At 43.7% G+C, this 22,139-nt stretch overlaps 1 protein-coding gene across 4 annotated transcripts in view; it reads left to right on the top strand.

Annotated features, from left to right (window-relative positions):
* RALGAPA2 (Ral GTPase activating protein, alpha subunit 2 (catalytic)) overlaps positions 1 to 22,139 on the top strand; it is a 153,951-nt gene that overhangs the window by 90,483 nt on the left and 41,329 nt on the right. For all 4 annotated transcript variants that reach the window (XR_001414151.1, XM_014962463.1, XM_014962461.1 and 1 more), the window contains 2 exons: positions 1,900 to 2,058; positions 7,573 to 7,700. Coding sequence is in view for 3 of the 4 variants with exons in the window: in XM_014962463.1 (XP_014817949.1) it covers positions 1,900 to 2,058; positions 7,573 to 7,700 (287 nt within the window). In the remaining variant the exon portion in view is untranslated. The remainder of the gene's footprint in view (positions 1 to 1,899; positions 2,059 to 7,572; positions 7,701 to 22,139) is intronic.

Genomic DNA, 22,139 nt, shown 5'->3' with positions numbered 1-22,139 from the left:
CTGTGTTGCAGAGCCCGTGCCAGAACTCGCTCTGGTCTCAGGATGCCTTGGGTTCAGCCTGATGAAGGGTGGGCTGCTCTGAATACAGCTGCTGCTGCTGCGAGCTGGGTCCTTCCCTCGCTCAGCCCTCGCCGAAAATTACAGCTCGAAACAGCCTTTGCCAAACACTTGCACCCGCAGGATGTGTAACCTGTTGTGCAAAGTATTGTAGCCGGATGGATTTTCCCTTTTTTTTTTTTTTTAAGGCTAAACGTGACATCTTGCCTTTTAATCGCTTTTAAGGTGACCTCGCTGCGTTTGTTAACAGAAAGTGAAATCAGGGCTTTGTCCTACGTGTGAATTACTGCTTAGCTTTGTATGTATCAGTCTGCACCCTGTTATTATCAACATCAATATTTTCTCGGCTGTTGCTTTATTTTTTACTGAGCAATTAAGAAAATATCAGAGAATGCACAGAGGTCAGGATGACAAGGACAGCAACAATTTTTACTGATTTTTTTACATGTAAGAAGCCCTAGTAATAGTATTATTAATGTTTCCCTGTTTTTATGAAATACAAATGGTTTATATTTTCTTCAAACAGAACCAAAATTATCTTTCATTCATAGGTGTAAATAAAATAAAGCTCTTTATAATCTCTTTCATTTGAAACAAATTGAAAAATGAAGTCTTTATTTTACTCTGCTAGGGTATAAACTGTAAGCAAGGTTTGTAGTCTTTAACTTTTTAATTCTTGTATCATGTTTTTTGTTCTTGCAATGTTTCGTGTTTCCTCTTACAGCTAGGGAACAGTTTGCCACTCAATCCTTTTAAGATTGAAATCCTTTACTTTTTAAGGTGCCTACCAGGTTCTGAGGGAGGAAAATTCAGTGGTGTAGGCTGATAGGAGGTGCGTGGAGATTACTCAGTTGTTATGTACCCATGAAAATCACTACCTTTTTTTTCCCTCTCTCCCCTCGCCCTCCCCGGCCACGCACAGAGACAGTGAAGAAGGCAGAGCTACATTTTGGCTTCTTTGTTAGGTCTATTGTGCACATTGTTCCAGGGGCTAGCACCAAATTGGGGGGGTGGTCTTTTAAGCTTTAAGTGGGACTTAAATTCTCTTTTATGCTTTGGGCTGACAATTCTGCATGTGGATTAAATTTTAACTTTCAAGCTTACAGTCGAAACTATTGTGTGTAGCTTGTACGTGATTGCCAAATACTTTTTGCCATCTGTTAGATCACCTCCAGTTCCTCCCGTAACAAAGCAAACACACAGGCTTTCAGATGCTTTTTGTGTGTGTCACGTTTAAGTTTTATCCATATTTTGTGTGCTTCTGCTCCAAATACAAAAAAAAAAACCAAAAAAACAAACCAAAACAAAAAACTCCCACAGTATTTCCCATTCCTCTCAAATTCGCGTTGCCCAGGATCTTTTGCTTAAGTTTTCAAACAGAAGTCCTCTCTGCCCAGAGTTGGCAAAGGGGATACTTGTAATGTAATAAATTCAGTAAGAGTTGTTCATGATGGGAAGTTTCCTGACATCCTGAGTCAAGGCATTTCATATTTCTGAGATGGCTACATTATTTTGTCTGGAATATGGTGTTCTGTTGGTTACTGTTTTGTTCTACTAATTCAGATTTCCATCTTGAATTGTTGTAGGTAATGTACATTTACATATTGTGCTAATGGCTAGTTTGATAATTACTTAATTAAGCCATCAGACAACAATGCATTCTGAATGAAGCAAATTATTTCGCTGATCTTTTCACGAGCAACTGGAGAAAAACAGTATTTTAACTTTTTTCTGTAATGAAATATTTCTACTATTGAGCATTGTAATTCAATTTGTAAGCCATGACCCCTCATAAACTGTTGTTATCACTCTGATTAATAAAGAGCCAATTTGCTGTTGCAGCTTCGTCACTTGGGAAATGACGAGGTTCACATCGTCTGGTCTGAACACACCAGGAACTACCGCAGGGGCATTATACCAACAGATTTTGGAGATGTTTTGATTGTTATTTATCCAATGAAGAATCACATGTTTTTCATAGAGGTCATGAAGAAACCAGAGGTATGTTTTGGCTGCTTTATTGCATCTAGCATGTGTGTTAGGCAAGTGACCAACAGTTCTCTTGCTTAAATAAAACTCAGTGGTTTAGAGTTCGGGGTTGTTTTTTTGTTGGTTTTTTTTTTTTTTTTCCAGCAAATACAAAATACAGTCTGTTCATCTCCGTTTAAAAGTATGCTGAGCGATGCGCTTTTATTTTAAAACTAGAATTACTAATAGTGATGGAAATGGCTGCTAATTCACTTGTAGTCGTGCCTAGCGCTTAAAGAAATATTTCAAAATTCTCAACCTATAGGAGTTATTTTACAATGAACAACGTTTATAATCATTGTGAATTTCCAACGTGAGTTAATAGAAGCAAAATAATAAAGATTTAAGTTCCTCAGTTGCTATTTAATTCACTCCATAAGGTTTAGTTGCCTTTGTACCTATGGTACTGTGCATAGCCTTACGTGATTTTGGGACCCTCATCGTAATCTGACTCAACGGGATGATGTAGGCATTAGATAGTTTTACACTGAAGTATTTCAGGTTTAGTATTTTGTGTTCAAATCATTGGTTTGCAACCACATTTTAGACTTTTTTTTTAAATAATGGGTTATTTTTTTGGAAAATGTCAGAGGGGTATGTGTGTATGTGTTTAAAAAACTACTTTAATAAATGCTTGTCTGGTACATTATGGATGCAAAAATGCATATAAAGTACAAAAGTAATGAGTGTGATAAATTTCCCTTATATAAGGGACACAATTTATCCAAAAGAATATCCAGCTGTGGAAGAATGTGTATGTGGGTTGACATATTTACCAGCTGTATATAATATTTTTCCAGTTGTGAATGCCAGAAGTATTATATATTAACAAGCAGTGGTTTGCCAGTAGACGCCTCAAACTTGCAAATTTGTTATAAATTGAAATAGAGGGTTTTTTTCCTACGCTTGCTTGTGAGGTCTGTAATTTCCTTCTTGGGAATTTTAGCTTTTAATGTTCCATCAGGAAAATCTGAATTTAGCGTTCTGAACGTGCTTGAAAATTCTGTGAACCAATGGAGAAAAGCTATGTCATCTTACATATTAGTCAAAAATACCCAACGGGCAGAAAGAATAATAGCTAACTGGAAATTTAGTGTTATCCCTACATTTAAAGTACAAACCATTACAATGTAATAAAATTAATCCAGACATTTCCAGGGCAAGTGTGGCTGACCTTTTGTTCACCAGCTACTGACCCCAGGGTGAATGAAAGAGGCTTGCAGAGAGAAATGTCTGTTGTTTGGCTTCAGTCCCTGGTATTTAAATTGCATTCCCTAATCAAATGAAAAGGCTGTCCTCTCTATCAGGTTACAGAATCCATGGCAACATTTGGCCTTTTATATACATAATGTTAGCCTTTTTGTTTGCATCTAAGTAGAGACACCTGGAGCAATGTTAACATTAACCGATTTAGCATTAATAGCTTCATTATATAAGAATTTCTGATCAGATAGCTGTTACTTTTGTTATATTGCTTCAGCTTGTATTGTTTTCATTTTTTATCTCCCTGCTTGGCAACGGGGCAATGATTTGCAAATTTTTTTTGTCTTGATTAATTAAGCAATATAATTATCAGGAACCGTGATGCAGTCTTTGCTCGACAAAGCTTGGGAGGGAAGACAATAGTAAGTCTGTTAGTGTGAATGCATTCCACGCGTCACAGATGCATGAGGATATTCTGAACAATGAGACGAAAAGCTGCCTGCAAAAGAGGACAAAGAATGCCAGGCAGACTCTACACACTGCACATACCGCCAGGGACATACTGCGGGTTCCCTGGGACACAGATGCCTCGTTAGATTGCAGCTAGTCATCAGAGATTAATTCTCAGCCATTTGGTACAATAATTTACCCATTCCCCACTCTTTTAACTAGTGCTGCTTGCTATAGAGGGGACGGCTTTGTGCTCAAAAGGTTTATTTAACCTTGCCTACTTTTACTGCATGCAACAGAAATCATTATTTTATTTTATTTTTTTTTCCTTGGAAATCGTAACGAAGCAGGTGTTTGCAATGGGCTGAATATTAATTTTTGTTTCATGGATAACTTGCATTGACATTTGGAATACTCAAGGAAGGGAGTATTTCCCCTTTTTTTTTTTTTTAACTGATTCCCCTCAAAGCATAATTTTTTTTTTTTTTTTGTAACCATTCAAAACTCTTGTTTTCCTCAAATAGGTTTTTAGTAGCAACTTACAGAAAAGTACCGAGCGGGGAGCACGTCCCCAGTTGGTCTCTCCCCTCCAACTCCTCGTTAAGGCAGAGCCCCCTGTACAGATGGAAGCTGACGAGATGCGAGTTCCATTGACTTTAATGACCCTCGTCATGGCCGGTAGATCTGCTGGGGAATTAATAATTCCCAGCTTTGTGTCCAGGCGGGCGTACGGGCGGGTTGTGGTGCTCCTCGCATCGCAGCGGGCTCCACGGACCCCGAGCCTGCCCGGGGGGCAGCGAGGGCTCCCGGTGCCCCCCCTGCCCTAAGGCAGGGCAGCGACGCCTCGGCAGGTCTCCGGAGGGTCAGCCCCACACACGGAAAAGCCGTTCTTGGTTCTGGTTTCTTGTGGGTTACACTTGTTTTTCTTCGATAACGTTAAATCAGTCGCTCTCGCACCGAGTCACGTCCATCCTTTGCGTTATTTTCTCTCTTCGTCTGCCAGCGTGTGCCAACTTTGGGTTGTGAAAAGCGTGTGGTTTTTGACAAAACGCACGCCTAGGATGTGGTTTTTGAAACGATCTGTTTGATCGTTTGCACCGCACGTGGAAAAAGCCTGTCTCCAAATGTCACCAGAGGCACTGCGAAAAGCACCTTCCATGCGAAGGAAAGCTCCCAGGTTCTAGGGGTCAGCTTGAAGCAGCCTGTTTTTGTGTTCAAACGGAGCTCTAGAGTAAAGCAGCATTTATGGAGTTTGACTATTAAACTTTCGGAGAAAAGAGATTTTTAAACTTTTCGTTTTAAAATCTCAGACACGTTGGAGATATTTTTGATAAATCTTCTGGAGAGTGCCTACAAAGATATTTTTTTTTTTTTTTGTTAAATGTGAGCATATGTATTTATATACACAGACATATAAGGTCTGTTAAAATATATACATACCTTGTCTGTATTTTAAGTATATAGATTCTGTAATACTGTGTTAAGAAAATCTGCCACGCTCCCTAGGCTCCAGGTGGCTTTGAAACAGAGAAGCATAGTCCAGTAACTAAAAACTGCTCAACAGAAAGACTGACAATGAATTTCCCTGTACAGTAGCATATGTCAGTGCTAATCTGACTTTAAATATCTGGTATTTGTATGTTGGTATAATTTTAATGCTAGTATGTACTTAACCTCCTTTTTTGTACTTACATAAAAATATAGTTTTACATTTTTCTCCTCCTTTACTCAATATTTGCAAACGGTATGTGTTAAAAATTTAACTTAGAAATGTTATTGCTTAAAGAGGAAAAACTTCATTGTCTAGAACATTATCACTTTGGTGGCATAGTTTTTCTTCCTGTCACCTTTCTTTCCGACTGCCTAGACAGTAATGCTAGCATTTAAAAAAAAAAAAGGAAAAGGTAAGCCACTATGGAAACATTTTACACTAATCTGTTTTTTGGGAGGTGGGTAATTATTTTAAGTAAAGGAATGACAAAATAACTCTGTGAAAAGACAGCTGTCACTTGCAGATGTTATATTAAAACCAAATTTCTTCTGTAATTCATTGCCACTTCTAATTAGAGGAATTCCCTAGATGCAGGGGATTTATATTATTCCCTTTGTCCATTTATTGAATGACTGTCACAGTCACCCACAAGCAGTTGCAGAAGAATAATAGAGGGTATTTATTTATGTGATAAGCCTCTGTACAGATGGAAAAAATCCATAGCTTAAATATTGATAATTGCTGCTAGCTTTTGTTTAGGGTTTTGGTTGGGGCTTTTGTGTTTGGTTTGGTTGGGTTTTTTTTCATTTTGAGTTTCTGAAAGGGAAATGAGTTTGACTACTTGTAAATACTAAAATTTACTATATATTTGAACATTAACTTAATGGTTGGCCTTGATGATCTTAAAAGTCCCTTCCAGCCTAGACAGTTCTATTCTATGATTAAAATTTTCCTGAGTTTGACATGGCAAAGCCTGTTACATGTATGCAATTCTGGACATTTTTCACTTCTATAAAAGTGTCTCTTTTGCCTGGGATGGCCTTTATCTGAAGAGCCATATGTCACCAAATGACATTATGTGGTGGTTTCCTCTGGAGGTAACCCTGAAGGAACGGTGTTTTAACACCTTGTTTGTGCCTGTCCCAGCCATATTTTCAGGGAACTGCCTCTCAGGGGTGGTAGTTTTCTGCCATCTCCTCTGCTTTCCACAGAACTTGTTAGCCTGGATCAACTCAATTTTTAGTTTCTTTTTTTTTTTTTTCCTTTAGTGAAGTCCATGGAATGAGTTTATAGAGGATTATCTGAAACAAATACTTCTTTGCAAAACCTCCTGCCAATGTCGGATTCAGCCAGTAAATCAGGGCCTCCTCTTGGGACGCAAAACAGAATACAGCTTTTAGTATCTTCTCCAAATGGGATGGTGATTTCAAATTCGTAGACAAATTTTATTCATATGCATAAAAAAGTGCATGTTTACCCAGTTGAATATTCTGTGAAATGTGCATATATACATGTAAAATACACTGATGGTAATTATGGAAGATTTAAAAAAAAACATAACATAAAAACTTAACATAAAAAAATTGGGGGCTTAATATCACCCTGGAAGTTTCAGTGTGGAAAACAATGTGGTCCTACCATTTTATGGTAAAGTAATGTAGCGTGTTGGTCTTCTGTAGCGGGTCTGATGCGTGTTATTCCGAACATCACTAACACAGTGCAAGATGATACAGTAAAAGTTGTGCTGGCAAAGGTACCACCCCACCAACCGTGCCAACCTGGCTGGTCTGGCAAAGGTACCACCCCACCAACCGTGCCTGGTAATCACAGAATGACAGGTGGTTGGAAGGGACCTCTGGAGATCATCTAGTCCAGCCCTAGATGGTGGAAGGTAGATGATCTCCGGAGGTCCCTTCCAACCCCCTGCCAAAGCAGGTCCACCCAGAGCAGGTTGCACAGGAACGTATCCAGGTGGGGGTTGAATGTCTCCAGAGAAGGAGACTCCATCTTCTCTGCCTGGCCCTGAGCCTGCAGCCCATGGAGGTGGTTTGTTTCTGGGCTGTTCTGCTGTACTTGGAGGAGTCTCTTTGTGCCCATGATCTAGAGAGGAGGCCTGCAGCAAGCTAACACTTGTCATGTAGCCAGTGACTTCGCTGTCTAGAGTGGGCAATGTGAAACTTGCCTCCTCTTCCCTCCCTGGTGCCTTGCTCTGAAAGTCCCCTGGGAGCCAGGCATGTTGTTTCTGAAACTTTTGTTCGGAAGTTGCTCCCATGCTCTACGCTAACCTTTTGGCCTCCGTTGGCTCGGCTTTACGTGCCTTGTTTTTATTTTGGGATCCCCAGGTGCCGTTTTTTGGTCCTCTCTTCGACGGAGCCATCGTGACTGCCAAGCTGCTGCCCAGCCTCATATGTGCCACCTGCATCAACGCCAGCAGAGCCGTCAAGTCGCTCATCCCGCTCTACCAGAGCTTGTATCCTTTCCTCCTGCTGGGGCAGGGCTCCCTTTGGTAGGGTTCTGACTTGGCGATGTTCTTCTGAGGAGAGGTAAGCTGTAGTGAATATCCTTGCTGTGTGATTTTTACCGGGAAAGGTCAAAGCTTTCTCCACATCAAGCTCGATGTTTTCATTCACTCGCACCTGGTTGCCCTCCAGCCTTTGAAAAGTAAGATCATAACATCACAGGAGGGTTCTCACCAGCAGCTTCAGACAGACTCGCTGGTGGGTGGGCTTGGACTTTACACTGATGCTGTGACCTGTAAGTAATGATAATACTCCATTTTCTTTCACGCTACTAGAAGTTACCTACAGTGTGTATTGGGCTAATACACAAAGCTCAGTCATATTCTTGCCTTATTCAAAGTAGTGTTCCCATTGACTTTACTGGGACTCGTTACGTTAATAGGACAGATGGGATTTGGCCTCAGATACGGATGTTTCAGTTCCCAAATTCCAGTTTCATTCCAGTGATGTCTGTGTTTGGGCATTTTCAGAACATATTTTCTAACAGTTGCTGGAAGATGACTTGATGGTATGCTTCTCTGTTACAGAAATTGTAGCATAGGCTTTTTTTTCTTGTGTGATACACAAACCAACAGCGATATTGCTGGGTTTCACTTGTTCTAGGATTTTCTCGTAATGCTATAATTATGGGAGAAACATTTTGTAGCTTGTTTTGTTAATCGTACCACTTATCTTAGAACCAACACACACTGCGCTTTTTCTTTGGGGAAGCTTTGGATTCGAGTGTTTTTCAAACCGTGTGACTTTGAGAAAGAGTTTGTAAATGAAGTGTTTTGATCTTTGACAGAACAGAACAAAATATCCTCAAAATATTGTTGGGTTTTTTTTTAAAGGCTAAATTTTTATCCAGTATACTTTGCGGAAGTCTTCAGAAATTAAAAGTAGCGTTGTGGTTAAATAAGTTTGTATTTTATTAACTTAATTGTGCACTCACTTTAAAAGGAAGACGGTGGTGGTTGCATAAGCAGTTGAATGCAATGCATCAGCTGCAAAACAGTGGTAATACCTAACAGGTGATTCCAAACTTGCCAAGTTTTCCTCGTCTTTTTGCTGAGAGAAATCTAGCTAATTACTAAAATTCTCCTATGCAGAATTTAGCTTAATCCGTCTGCTTCTATAGTCAATGTATAATAATAATAATAAAATACCAGTGTAATAAAATTAACGTAACAGCAGTTACAAGAATGATGAGATCCTGTTGCCCCTGATGGCTATCCCAGAGCATCGCTCCCAGTTGGGATTCTTATCCCTCATCCTGCTCGTCCTTTGGCTTTTTTTTGGTCTCTCTGGGTCCCTCCTTGTCCCCAGGGAAAGACGAGCAGCACAAATATGACAGCACGTGCCACTTCTCAGCACATGTTTGAGGTCGAGCTGCAGCAGCATCTGTCCCCGGATTCTTTTCTTCCCTTTTTTTTGTGCCTGCTTTTTTTGCACCAGCGATATCTGTAGTGAATCAACTGCCGCTTGTCTGTTTGATAAACAAAAGTGGATTGAGAAACTTGTGAAACTGGACAAAGATAACGGGGTGGGTAGATCCCACCAGGACAACACTGGAGTGGGAAAGCAATAAACACTTTTAGATATGCTAAAATTCTTCATGAGCCAGAAATTGGAATGTACATGGAGGTGTAAAGGTGGTGGTTGAAGCCATCCCATGCACTGACACTGCTCTGTTGCTCCCAAAGGAGAGCCCTGGTGTTTCCTTTGCTGACCGCTGATGAAAATAACTCGAAGGTGAGGAAACTCAAAAAAATCTCGATAGAAGGGAGAATCACAGAATCACAGAATCTTCTAGGTTGGAAGGGACCTTAAAGATCATCTTGTCCAACCATCAACCTAACTGACAAAAATAGACACCCACACAACAAACAAGGAGCATCATCACTAAACCATCCCTCCCAGCACTACATCAACCCGGCTTTTGAACACCTCCAGGGATGGGGCCTCAACCACCTCCCTGGGCAGCCCATTCCAATGCCTGAGAACCCTTTCAGTGAAAAAATTTTTCCTAATATCCAGCCTGAACCTCCCCTGGCGCAACTTGAGGCCATTTCCTCTTGTCCTGTCGCCTGTGACTTGGGAGAAAAGAGACCGAAAATAAAAGAAATAAAAAGCTGGAAAAGTACTGAATGATGTTTGGCAGTATGTTAGAAGTCACCACGCGGCTGGAGCGAGTGCAGAAAAGCTTGTGTGTGGCAGAAGTGAGGAGCGGGCTGCCACCTCTGCTTGTCACATGCTGAAAGCCACCACCCGTAACAAGGGTTAGTGTCCAAAAATGTTCTCCATGAAAGCGTGGTTAGAAGTTCACAGAATCACAGAATTGTAGTGGTTGGAAGGGACCTCAGAGATCATAGAGTCCAACCACAAAAAACGACAACAACAACAAAAACAAAAAAACAAAAAAACAAACAAACAAAAAAAAACAACACCCAAAAAAAACCACCCCACACACACCAGCCCCACCACCTAAACACACAACAACAACCTCCAAACCAAAAAAACCATCACCCACCCACACAACACCCCACCACAAACCAGTAATCTTGGGCACTAGAGCATGCCCTGAAGAACCATGTCTACACGTTTCTTAAATCCCTCCAGGGATGGTGACTCCACCACCTCCCTGGGCAGCCCATTCCAATGCTGGATAACCCTTTCAGTAAAGAAATGTTTCCTAATATCCAACCTGAACTTCCCCTGGTGCAACTTGAAGCCATTACCCCTTGTCCTGACATCTGTAACTTGGGAGAAGAGACCGACCCCCGTCTCTCTACACCCTCCTTTCAGGTACTTGTACAGAGCTATAAGGTCTCCCCTCAGTCTCCTCTTCCCCAGACTGAACACCCCCAGCTCCCTCAGCCTCTCCTCGTAAGACTTGTGCTCCAGACCCCTCACCAGCTTCGTTGCCCTTCTCTGGACCCGCTCCAGCACCTCAATGTCCCTCTTGTGGTAGGGGGCCCAAAACTGGACACAGTACTCGAGGTGGGGCCTCACCAGTGCCGAGTACAGGGGGACGATCACCTCTGGGGTTGCTGGGACGAACCCTTCTGGTGCCAAGGGTTCACTGGTGGTGAGACACGGCCTCCGTGGCTCCGTGTGATGGAGCCAGGGCTCCATCCCAGATGCTCGGCCCTGCCTGGGAAGGTGGGAGGGGAAGGAGCTGGTCCTGGGGAAGCGCTGCCTGCGTGGGGTCGCGTGCCGGGGAGCCGGGGCAGCATCTCGCCAGGAGTGACAGCTGAAGTCACTTGTTGGAAAAGTCTGTAAACTCCGGTTACAGCTGCACTTGTCAGGGGCTTTGAGGGAAGTGTAATCAGCCACAGAGATTAATTTGCATCTCAATTAGGAAAGAGTCAGGAGGAAGCATAGGGTCTGTTGCTGGAAGGTTGTGGAAGAAATCTCATCAGGCACAAAAGGCTCCCAAGTCTCCGTGCTCCAGCGAGGGGAGGACAATATCCGAGTCTGGTTTCCATGGGGACCAGGACCTCAGAGCCGCAGAGAATCTCGCTGTGCGCTGTAATCGCTTGGTCATGATGACACAAATTCCACTGTCGTACCTAAATATATTTTTCTGTTCTCTTGGAAAACGAGGGAGGTAACTATGGCAGACCGCATCAGATAATTATTATTTTTATTATTTTTTTTAAATCTAATTTTTACGTAACTCTTTCTTTTTTAAAGAATTCAGTAAGACCAGGGAAATGAAAAAAATAATTAACTATATTTAAACTTTAGTTTAAAGCCATTCTGGCTACAGGTTCTTTGTATCCATCAAATGGCATGTGATGGCATTGCGCAGCAGCAAAACCAGGAGAGCTAACACGTAGCTCACCTCTCCTTTGGATTGGTAAAGCTCAGTTGTCTCTGTAGCTGCTGCAACGTTTACAGGGTCGTGGGCGATTATCCATTAGTATAGGTTCAAAATAACCATTTTTTTCAGGAGTGCATTAATTCTTGGTGTGATGAGACATTGAGACCGAGCGGCTGCCAACCATATTAATTTGTGCTCTCACCATCCTCAAGTAACTGCTGAGTGCAAGAAAATGTGTTTCAGCGGCTTTTTCAGCAAGAATTTTTATTTTAAATATGCCTGTGTATTTTATGGAAATCATAAGCAATAAGGTGGCTTAATTTATATAAGAACAAGGAAGAATAATATTTAAACTTACTAAAATTGTGCTATAAATCCAAATATACTCGTGCGAGTTTCTGAGAGCGTTAAAGCAACCTTTTTAAGTGCTGGGGAAACGAAGGAACAACTGATCTCACAGACAAATTATGTATCAAAACTGAAGCTCCTCTTAATTAAGCCCAGTTAAAGCGAAGGTTGCTAGTTGTCAGCATTTAAGAATAATGCAACTCTATAAGCAGAATGCCTTAGGAGACAAAAGCAGGATGAAAACCACTGCATTTGTGATTCGGTAACTGTAGTTGGGTTGAGCAGGACCCCCTAAGCAAGGGCCTGTACTGGTTCCAGTAATCTTGAATATTTCAAAAAATGGTAGGGGTGATGGTATAAAACTGCATCTTTGTGCTCTCTTCCATCTTGTATTAAATGAATTGTATGTCAGAAAGGATTTGTGAACATTTATACTGCAGCCCTAAGCTGCACATCTTTGGGAGCTGGTCTCACCTGTAAGGATTAGTTCTGGGGGGAGGAGGGGTGCAACAGGTAATAAACCTCAAATTAGGAAAATATAAGTAAGTCTGCAGGCGTCAGAGACTTTGGGTGGTCCATAATTTCGTGATGGTCTCCAGAAAGACTTTGAGTTTGGGGACAGTGATGTCTGAGCACAAAGGTCCCCTTAGAACACGTAGGGAAGTGCAGGTTGGGCTGCTCAGAATCCAGTTGTCTTTCAAAATGGAGCAATTTCCTTGCTCGTTGAATTAAATTGTTCAGAGACTTGGAAGTTGGTCTCAGGTTTGACTTACGAAATTTCATAAGCGAGATGCCTATTCTTTCCTATCTCACATGTTTCATAAAAGCAACAGAGATAAACATCCTGGATTCTTGTATCTTTTATCAAGTTCTTTCTTTAAAAAAAAAAAAGAAAAGAGTAGTGCAAAATTATCTTTGTAATTAAGTCAGCCATTTTTTAAATTGCATTGGCTGAAAGATTCTAAAACAGACAAGGTCTGGTACAAAAATGTGTGAGTCTAAGGTGGAGCAATGCTTTTTGAGCCTTTTAGCCTTTTCACCTACTTCTTAACTGGAAGGAAAAGCTTCTCAGAGTTTGAAAACTGGCCACGGTGATGAAGAGTGAATTGGTGAATTGCTGGTACGGTCTGTGAAGTTTGTGAAGTGGCCCCACGTACCTGGGTGTAAACACCTGTATCTCTGTGTTTTCACTCTCCTACTGGAAAAGCTTCTTTTAAATTGACAAATTATTTGAATTGGAAGAAGAGTAGAAGAGATTCTGACAAGTCTGAAATGTTACCCCAGGTTCGAACAGCTTTTTGTGAGCAGCCTACCAGAGGGTAGAAAATGACCCTATGGGCAAGCACCAGTTGGCTTCTTTCATGTGTTCTTTGTTGATTTCTTGTAGAGTTTGGATTTTTTTTCGTAGCAATTTGAGCTTATATGTATCTTCTTGTGAATGAGTAAATAGGGAGTTGGTGCCTGTTGGGGTTTATTGCGAATTAACATGTTTATTATAAAACTATCTTTTTAGGCAATCTCACTTCTAGGATAAATTGGTTGGGTCTTACAGGAAAAAAAAAAAAAAAAAAAGGTGGTTCTTATTCTGCTTTTTCATTCCTGCATATTTTTTGTATTCTGCTCTAGTGCCTTGATTACAGTGCTGCGTTGCTCTACAGGGGAAGAAGAGATAACTGATGGGGTGGGGATGCAGACTCATGTCTATCAGCCACTATTTTTGTCATCGAAATTGTCCATTTCAGGTAGCTGGGAAAAGGTTCTCGGAATCGTAATCGCAACAAATCTCTAATACAAGCTGTGCTGCTTCTGCCTGTTTTCATTAATATAAACGGAGTTATATAAGGGCTGATCTAAATACTCTCGGTCTGGTAAGAAATAAAAAAAATCCCCACAGTGGCAGGTTGCAGGATTGTTTACAGAGTTGTTTATTCAAAGAGAAAACCTGAAGGTAAAGAGAGTTTCCAAATCTTCTGGAGTTTAATTGAGGGTGCTGGCAGTGCGTTGTGGCAGCGTGATGCCTCTGTGCATTGGACACTGGTGGTGTCTGTGCATCGGACCGAATGAAAAGGAGCACGATGAGGATGGGGCCGCTTTCCGTGAGGTCTGAGCACTGGATGTCACCATTTCCCTGCTCACCATTTGTGAGAGGAGAAAACACGGCCCTTACTTGGGAGAAATAATCTGATATATGAATAACTCCTGAAGTTTTACCTGCTGCAATGAATATGGTATGGCTGCTTAACTATGCCAAAGAAGAGGTTCATTAGGATAAAATCAAAAGACCGTCTAAATACGTACCAAACAAAGATAGCTGTAACTTTAATTCATTATATTCCATCCAGATATTAACGTATCTGCTATATATTAGTATGTCATGTCCGGAATCAAGAAGATTAAGCAAAGAACATCAGCTTTGAATTCTCAATGAATTCCTTTTGTTGTTTTAAGCCAATTTCCGATTAGCTTAATGTAGAGCGACTTATCTGCTTACCTGCATTATCAGAGTCTAAAAAAGAAAGATATATGCTGTGATGGGCTTAATTGTGTGAATGGCTGGCATGTATTTCATAGGTGTGTGTAATGCCAGATGCCTGAGAACACATTTTGTGTACCTTTCAAAATGTGCCCCTTTGAGCTTGTGTTGCTTTGGTCATAAAGGGGTGTTTGATGGTGCTGTGAGAGTAAAACAGAAAGCCTCTTACTCTAATTTTTTAGAGAAAGGTTCACAATGTGCGCTCCCTTTATTTCCTCCAAAGGAGTTACGCCCTCGGGCCGTATCGATGCTGTTAGAAACGAGTATGAAATTCGAAAGCACGTGTCACGGGAGCTGTGACAATTGATGTGACACGGCATCTGACAGTTTTCTGCCCGAGTGCTGGCTCCTGGCTGGCGGGAGTGCCCGCCTGCAGCCCGTCCTCTGCTGCTTTGTCTGCCCAGAGCGCCGCAGGTTCGTAACTCGCCGCCCCTCGGCTTCCCTGGCGGTCCCTGCCACCCCCAGCCCTCCCTCACACCGGGCTCTGAGTTTTCAGCCAGAAGTGTGTCCTGGCGGGATGCTGAGGAAGGTGGCTCCCCTCGGCTTCCCTGGCGGTCCCTGCCACCCCCAGCCCTCCCTCACACCGGGCTCTGAGTTTTCAGCCAGAAGTGTGTCCTGGCAGGATGCTGAGGAAGGTGGCTGCGTGGGGTGGTGTAAAGCAGCACTGACCTTCCCTCTGCAGCCCAGCTCCCCGCCGGAGCCGATCGATGGCCGGGCTGGCCGTCCCTGCCGCTGCCCTTCCCTCCGCCCAGCCAGAACCTTCTCCAGGCAGCGATCGATGCCTCTAATCTGCTCCAGCCTGTAATAAGTCATGCGAGGCAAAGCTTTTAGGTGGCATTACACGGGATTGTGGAGGCGGCTCTTCAGCTCTTATTCATAGTGCTCTTCATAGACTCGCAGAGAAATCTACTGCACCCCGCTTGTGAATGTATAAAGAGTATATAATGCTTCTGGGGATTTCAACTTCACAAGCTGCTGGATGATGGACGGACACAGTGGTTTAAAGGTCTATTTTTTTCGTGCAGGCATCTGCCTGTACCTGTCCCTGTTCGTAGTCCCTGGTTGCACACGCAGCTTGTGTACACATCCCTGTGGCTGCTCACGAGCTTCACCTTCCACAGAAGGGGAGGGGGGCAGCGGGGAAGTTTGAGTGTTAACAGTACAGTTTATTTCTCTGCTATAGCACGGGGCATCGTTATTCTCCTCCTGGAGAGAGGGAGCTGTAAAGGTCTGCGAGTGGTGTTGAGAAAGTCCCAAGCTAATTCTGTAGCAGAGATTTTAAACCAGCACTGACTGCTGCCCCTCCTGATGCCGATCTCTCTACAGAAACTGGACTCTTCAGTAAGAGTAAATAAACCCCGACAGTTCTAAAGGCTTTTATTTGCTAAGTGATTTAATGGAGAGTTCCAAAAATGAACCTGTGGTTAAGTAACATCATTAATGTGATGGGCTTTTTAAATGAAAAGTGAATTCACTGTGTGATAGATGTCAGAAATAGGAAAGGGAAAAAAAACACTGAACCCGAACTCAGTTTTGGATTTGTTAAGTGATGTACGTGTGCACTAACTGAAAACCAGCTTCCTGAAATGCACAGCCATACCTCTTTGGCCCCAGTCAAAGACTGGAAGATCATGGTCTTGCTGGAAATTAAGTACAGTACGTAAAGGATAAGCAGCAGATCCAAATTGGGAGTTGGGAATTTGAATCCGCGCTCTCCTCTACCAAGGAGAAGCTGCTGCTTTGAGTGAAACACTTGCTTTCCTTCTTCCTTTGTTTCATCAGTAATACTTTATTTGTTCATGAATAATTTTGCAGGAAACTGGGGATTTTGAGTGCCGAGTCAAACTGGAGTTGTGCACAGGGGTTTGTGTGCCTCTGCTGCTCTTGAGGTTGCAGGGAGAAATGTTTTCCCAGTTCCAATCAGTAAAAGCATGGTCTAGTTGGTACCCTCACGAGCAAAATGCAGTAGATTTCTCTGCCAGTTTGTGAAGAGGGCGAGCAAGCAAGGGGTATGTGTGGGTTCTGAGGTTTGTACCCACTGGCCCATGGCTAGTGGGTTCCTTACAGCAGCCCCACGCTGGTCACAGCTCTAGATTGACAGGTCGCTCCTCTGTCACTTGCCTGCTCTCTGCTGGCTTTGGTGGCATTGCCTGTGAAATACCTAGGCTTTGGGCAAGCCAGCCGTGATCAGCGTTTCTGTTTTTCTCTGTAAAAATAATAAAAACAAGTTGATGAGAAGTGTGGTTTCATTAGCGCAATCACACCCTGCCCAAAGGGCTCGCAGGAGGCCTGTGATGGAGGGTCTGCCTTCGGTTTAACTTGCCATAACAAACATTAAAGTCAGTATAATATAGGGGGTTTTTTTGTTTTTAACTAACCAGTAAATTTAACTTTCACACAAGATGGGAGCTCAAGCTCCCGCTCTCTTCAAGTGAGATATACAAAGATCCAAACACCTATCGCTCTGGGTTTTCTGTTTTCTGTTGTACGAGACAAAGAACCTTTCACTTGTCTTTAATGAGAGGCTCTTAAAGTGTGACAGAAGCAACATTCAGGTGACTGCAAAGTACTTCATTCAATCTTAGGGGGGGGGTTGGTGGGTTTTGCTGTTTTTTCCACTTTTACACACCTTTAATTCAGCAAAATGCAGTAGATTTCTCTGCCAGTCTGTGAAGAGGGTGAGCGAGCAAGGGCTGCAGAGGGGTTCTGAGGTTTGTACCCACTGACCGATGGCTTTAAAGCCATCGATGGATGAATTTAAAGTCCGTTCAGGACTTTTAATTCAGATTGTGCAAGCCCTCGCATGGACAAAACGCATTTTGGGGTGGGCTTTGGGGTGGGTTTCTTCCTCCCTGCCCAGGGAGGTGGTTGAGGTGTTCAAAAGACAGGTTGATGTAGTGCTGGGAGGTCTGGTTTAGTGATGATGCTCCTTGTTTGTTGTGCGGGTGTCTATTTTTGTCAGTCAGGTTGACGGTTGGACAAGATGATCTTTGAGGTCCCTTCCAACCTAGAAGATTGATTCTGTGATTCTGTGACTAAGGCTTGTCATCTCGGCCCGCTCCCCGCAGGACTGGCAGGGATAAAGATGACATTTACAGGCGAGCGGAGCCCCCATCCCGTGGGGTGGAGGAGCGGAGGGTGGGCTACAAACCTCCCGAAATCTGGGGCCACGGGGGGACCCGACAGCTCCGGGGAGGGGTTTTGGGGGGGGTGGAAGGCAGGCTTTGTGAGCGCTGGCCCTTTTCATTAGCATGCTGGCCGGCCGCCGCCGCGCGCTGGCTTGGCTTTGGCGGCTGGGCGAGCGTGGCCGGCTCCCCTAGCTTACCAGCTGTTCCTGCTGCTCCCGACAATGTCCAGCGTGTTGGGATCACCGGGTTCCTGCGCTCGCCCGCCGCCCGCAGACAGCCTTTTCCGCTGGGGGATGCCCACGTGGCCGCCCGGCAGCAGCGGCACCGCATAAAAGTAGCAGCCCCTCTCGCATGGCATATGGTGTCTGGATTCATACAAGATGCAAAACTATTCTGCCGCTAATGCACAATCTCAATACATCATATCTTTCTTTTTCCCCCCCCCCCCCCCGAACAAAAGCCCACTTCCACACCCACACTTTTAACCCCTCAGGCTAAAAAGCCTCTTCTTTAGTTTCAAAGCCCTTGGAAATGTAAGGAGGTGGCTTCTGGATCAATATATGAAACCCTATATTTATTTAAAGCATATGCAAGTCCTAACGCTGATTTTAAATTTCAGTAAAGGGCAGGTTTCAAGTCGCTGTTCTAACATACAGTAATCTTTCTTTTTTTTTTTTTTAATCCCAAAATCGGTTCATCACCGCATAAAAGTAGCAGCCCCTCTCGCATGGCATATGGTGTCTGGATTCATACAAGATGCAAAACTATTCTGCCGCTAATGCACAATGACTCATAGCATTGCTAATTTTCCCCCCCCCCCCCCCCACACTTTTAACCCCTCAGGCTAAAAAGCCTCTTCTTTAGTTTCAAAGCCCTTGGAAATGTAAGGAGGTGGCTTCTGGATCGATATATGAAACCCTATATTTATTTAAAGCATATGCAAGTCCTAACGCTGATTTTAAATTTCAGTAAAGGGCAGGTTTCAAGTCGCTGTTCTAACATACAGTAATCTTTCTTTTTTTTTTTTTTAATCCCAAAATCGGTTCATTGTCAAATGCTGGGAATTCCTAATTTTTTTGGCAGTTATATATTACAAAAATAGTAAATTCAGCATAGATAGATAATACAGAGCTATTTTCCTTTAAAAGCGAATCAAAGCAAGGTAGCTAGGAGATCTACGATGACTATATGTGACAGCACAAGTTACCAAGCTGCTTATTGTAAGCAGCTTGTCATATCTGGCTGTCTTTCCTACACGCTAGCTCTTTGGGGAGAAAAATAATACACTTTCCAACTAGAGGGAGCTGCTGGTATCGCTGATGCTGATTCTTAACCTTCCAGCCCTAATTCCTTTGTGCAGAACGTACGGCAACCGCTTCTCCCTTTTAATAAAATTAAGTTAAATCACCCCGAGCGATTTAAGATTAAAAGGCCGCGTCTTCGTTTCTACGAGTGCAATCGCCGCAAAAATTCGGTGAAAACCGAAGCGCGTCCAGGTTGGGCGGCGCAGGGGCGTGAGGGTGGGATGGGATGGGTGGTGAGAAGGCTCCTGAGGAGCAGGAGGGAAAGGCTGGCTGTCCTGGGGAGACACAGGGCGTGCGGGGAGGATGAGGAGCGGGGAAGGGAGTGGGCGGCGCGGTGGGGAGCCCCCCTCCCTCCCAACAAAGGAACAAAGGGACCTGCGGTGGGAGATGAAGGTGGCCGAGCTCGGGGGTTTGGGCTCCCCAGGAGCAGCTTGGTACGGGGAAGCCCTGCGGGTGGCACCTGGGCAGGGTTGGTGCTCCTGCGGGGGATGTTTTGAAGGAAAAGCCCTGGCTTCGGGCCATCTTGACTAGGGGATGGTTGGAGAGGTTTGGTGGGGCTGGTGACTCCACGCTGGCCTGCTGTGTGGTTCCTCATGGCTCCGGCACCATGTGTCACACTTTTAACCCCTCAGGCTAAAAAGCCTCTTCTTTAGTTTCAAAGCCCTTGGAAATGTAAGGAGGTGGCTTCTGGATCAATATATGAAACCCTATATTTATTTAAAGCATATGCAAGTCCTAACGCTGATTTTAAATTTCAGTAAAGGGCAGGTTTCAAGTCGCTGTTCTAACATACAGTAATCTTTCTTTTTTTTTTTTTTAATCCCAAAATCGGTTCATTGTCAAATGCTGGGAATTCCTAATTTTTTTGGCAGTTATATATTACAAAAATAGTAAATTCAGCATAGATAGATAATACAGAGCTATTTTCCTTTAAAAGCGAATCAAAGCAAGGTAGCTAGGAGATCTACGATGACTATATGTGACAGCACAAGTTACCAAGCTGCTTATTGTAAGCAGCTTGTCATATCTGGCTGTCTTTCCTACACGCTAGCTCTTTGGGGAGAAAAATAATACACTTTCCAACTAGAGGGAGCTGCTGGTATCGCTGATGCTGATTCTTAACCTTCCAGCCCTAATTCCTTTGTGCAGAACGTACGGCAACCGCTTCTCCCTTTTAATAAAATTAAGTTAAATCACCCCGAGCGATTTAAGATTAAAAGGCCGCGTCTTTGTTTCTACGAGTGCCATCGCCGCAAAAATTCGGTGAAAACCGAAGCGCGTCCAGGTTGGGCGGCGCAGGGGCGTGAGGGTGGGATGGGATGGGTGGTGAGAAGGCTCCTGAGGAGCAGGAGGGAAAGGCTGGCTGTCCTGGTGAGACACAGGGCGTGCGGGGAGGATGAGGAGCGGGGAGGATGAGGAGTGGGCGGCGCGGTGGGGAGCCCCCCTCCCTCCCAACAAAGGAACAAAGGGACCTGCGGTGGGAGATGAAGGTGGCCGAGCTCGGGGGTTTGGGCTCCCCAGGAGCAGCTTGGTACGGGGAAGCCCTGCGGGTGGCACCTGGGCAGGGTTGGTGCTCCTGCGGGGGATGTTTTGAAGGAAAAGCCCTGGCTTCGGGCCATCTTGACTAGGGGATGGTTGGAGAGGTTTGGTGGGGCTGGTGACTCCACGCTGGCCTGCTGTGTGGTTCCTCATGGCTCCGGCACCATGTGTCTTGGCCAAAGCTGGGGTGCCAACTTCAAACACTGTGGTTTCCATCCATCCAGGCAGTTCCCAGGTCCCCGAAACCCGCCTTTGTGGCTCCGCAGGTGGTAAGAAGGCGCAAAGGATGCAGCAGAGCAGCTAGGGCTGCACAGGGGCCTTTCCACGTGTGCATTCCCTGGTGACTTGCATTTATACAAACGTGTAATCGCCAACATGGGTTTCCGTCATTTTTCAAACTTTTCTATTTCTCTTTTAAAGAAAACATGACCTCAGTATATGTTTTTCACGAACCCTACACGCTGCAACCACTTCACTCAAAAGTTAAGAAATCGTTTTCTAAAAACGGAGAAATGTTTTTAGGCTTAGCTTTGGATTTTCTTTCTTTCTTTGTTTTTCTGTTAGTAAAAATGAGCTTCAGAATTCAGTGCTGACCGTGCTCTGAGAAGGTGAGACCAGAACACCTTCTGACATCCCTCCAACCTGCCTGATTCTGTGCACCTCATACTAAGAGGATGAGTCGCAGAATTTTTATACCTATTATATAAAAGTTTCTTTAATGAGCACCAAAATCTTATATCATTCTTTAAAGAGGAGAGGCTTTCCCTCTGCATGGGCTTGAAGAACTTTTAAAGCCATCCCGTTACTGGGGTCTCTTTTATTAGATTGGGATCATAAACGTGGAGGCAGCAGGAGAGAGAAGTAGGAGAAAGCTATTTTGTCATGGTGGGTTTATTGGCTGGCGTATTTAATTTGTATTTTTTTCTTTCCTCAGTATCATACTTTTGTGTGTATTTCACAGTAAGATTAACTGTCAGGGTTTTCGTGTATAAACAGGAGCAGATGGCTTTTAACGATTTCTTAAATCTAATGCTAAGTAACAATCTAGTACATGCAGAGGATTTTCTGGTTAAAAAAACACCAAACCACCTCTGTTCATTTGCTGTTTTTTAATACTTCCTCTGAAGTGGCCTGGTCCAGGTGGGTTTTTTTGAGAACTTGGAACTTCTGCTGAACAGCTCCATTTATTTCACCTGTTTAGGGTTATCCATGTCGTTCGTTTTCACCTGTGTACCAATGTGGATGATGATATAAAATGTTGCTAGTCTACAGGTTTTTTGGCTTCCTTAAATAACATGGGCATTCTCCTGCCCACCTTGTGTTGTTCAAGTAGCAGTTGTTTCACTTAGAAATCTTCATGTTATCTCTGTAACACCAGACTCGGGGTGAGCGCTGGTTTTCGTCGCTGCAAAGTCTTTGATACCAAAACCGCAGCGTCGTGAAAGCAAAGTCATTAAAATTTAGAAAAGAATCTCAAGCTGGCACGCGTCTGAAAGGTCTTACCTTGACTCCTGCCCGTACCCGTGACTCTTAATGAACTTCCTGGGATTGAAAGTTGACTTCTGGAGTTTGGGGGGGCTGTGGCTGCCAGCCTAATGGCGTAAGGCGACAAGAGCGCAGCGAGAGCAGTGCCGAGCCGTTACTCACAGAATCACAGAATTGTAGTGGTTGGAAGGGACCTCAGAGATCAAAAAAACCAAAAAAAAACCACCACAAACAAACACACACCC

Source organism: Calidris pugnax, unplaced genomic scaffold (genome assembly GCF_001431845.1).
Source record: "Calidris pugnax isolate Ruff unplaced genomic scaffold, ASM143184v1 scaffold147, whole genome shotgun sequence".
Classification (NCBI taxonomy): Eukaryota; Metazoa; Chordata; class Aves; order Charadriiformes; family Scolopacidae; genus Calidris; species Calidris pugnax.
The sequence above is the reverse complement of the archived record's forward strand: the minus strand, read 5'-3'. Positions and strand labels throughout refer to the sequence as shown.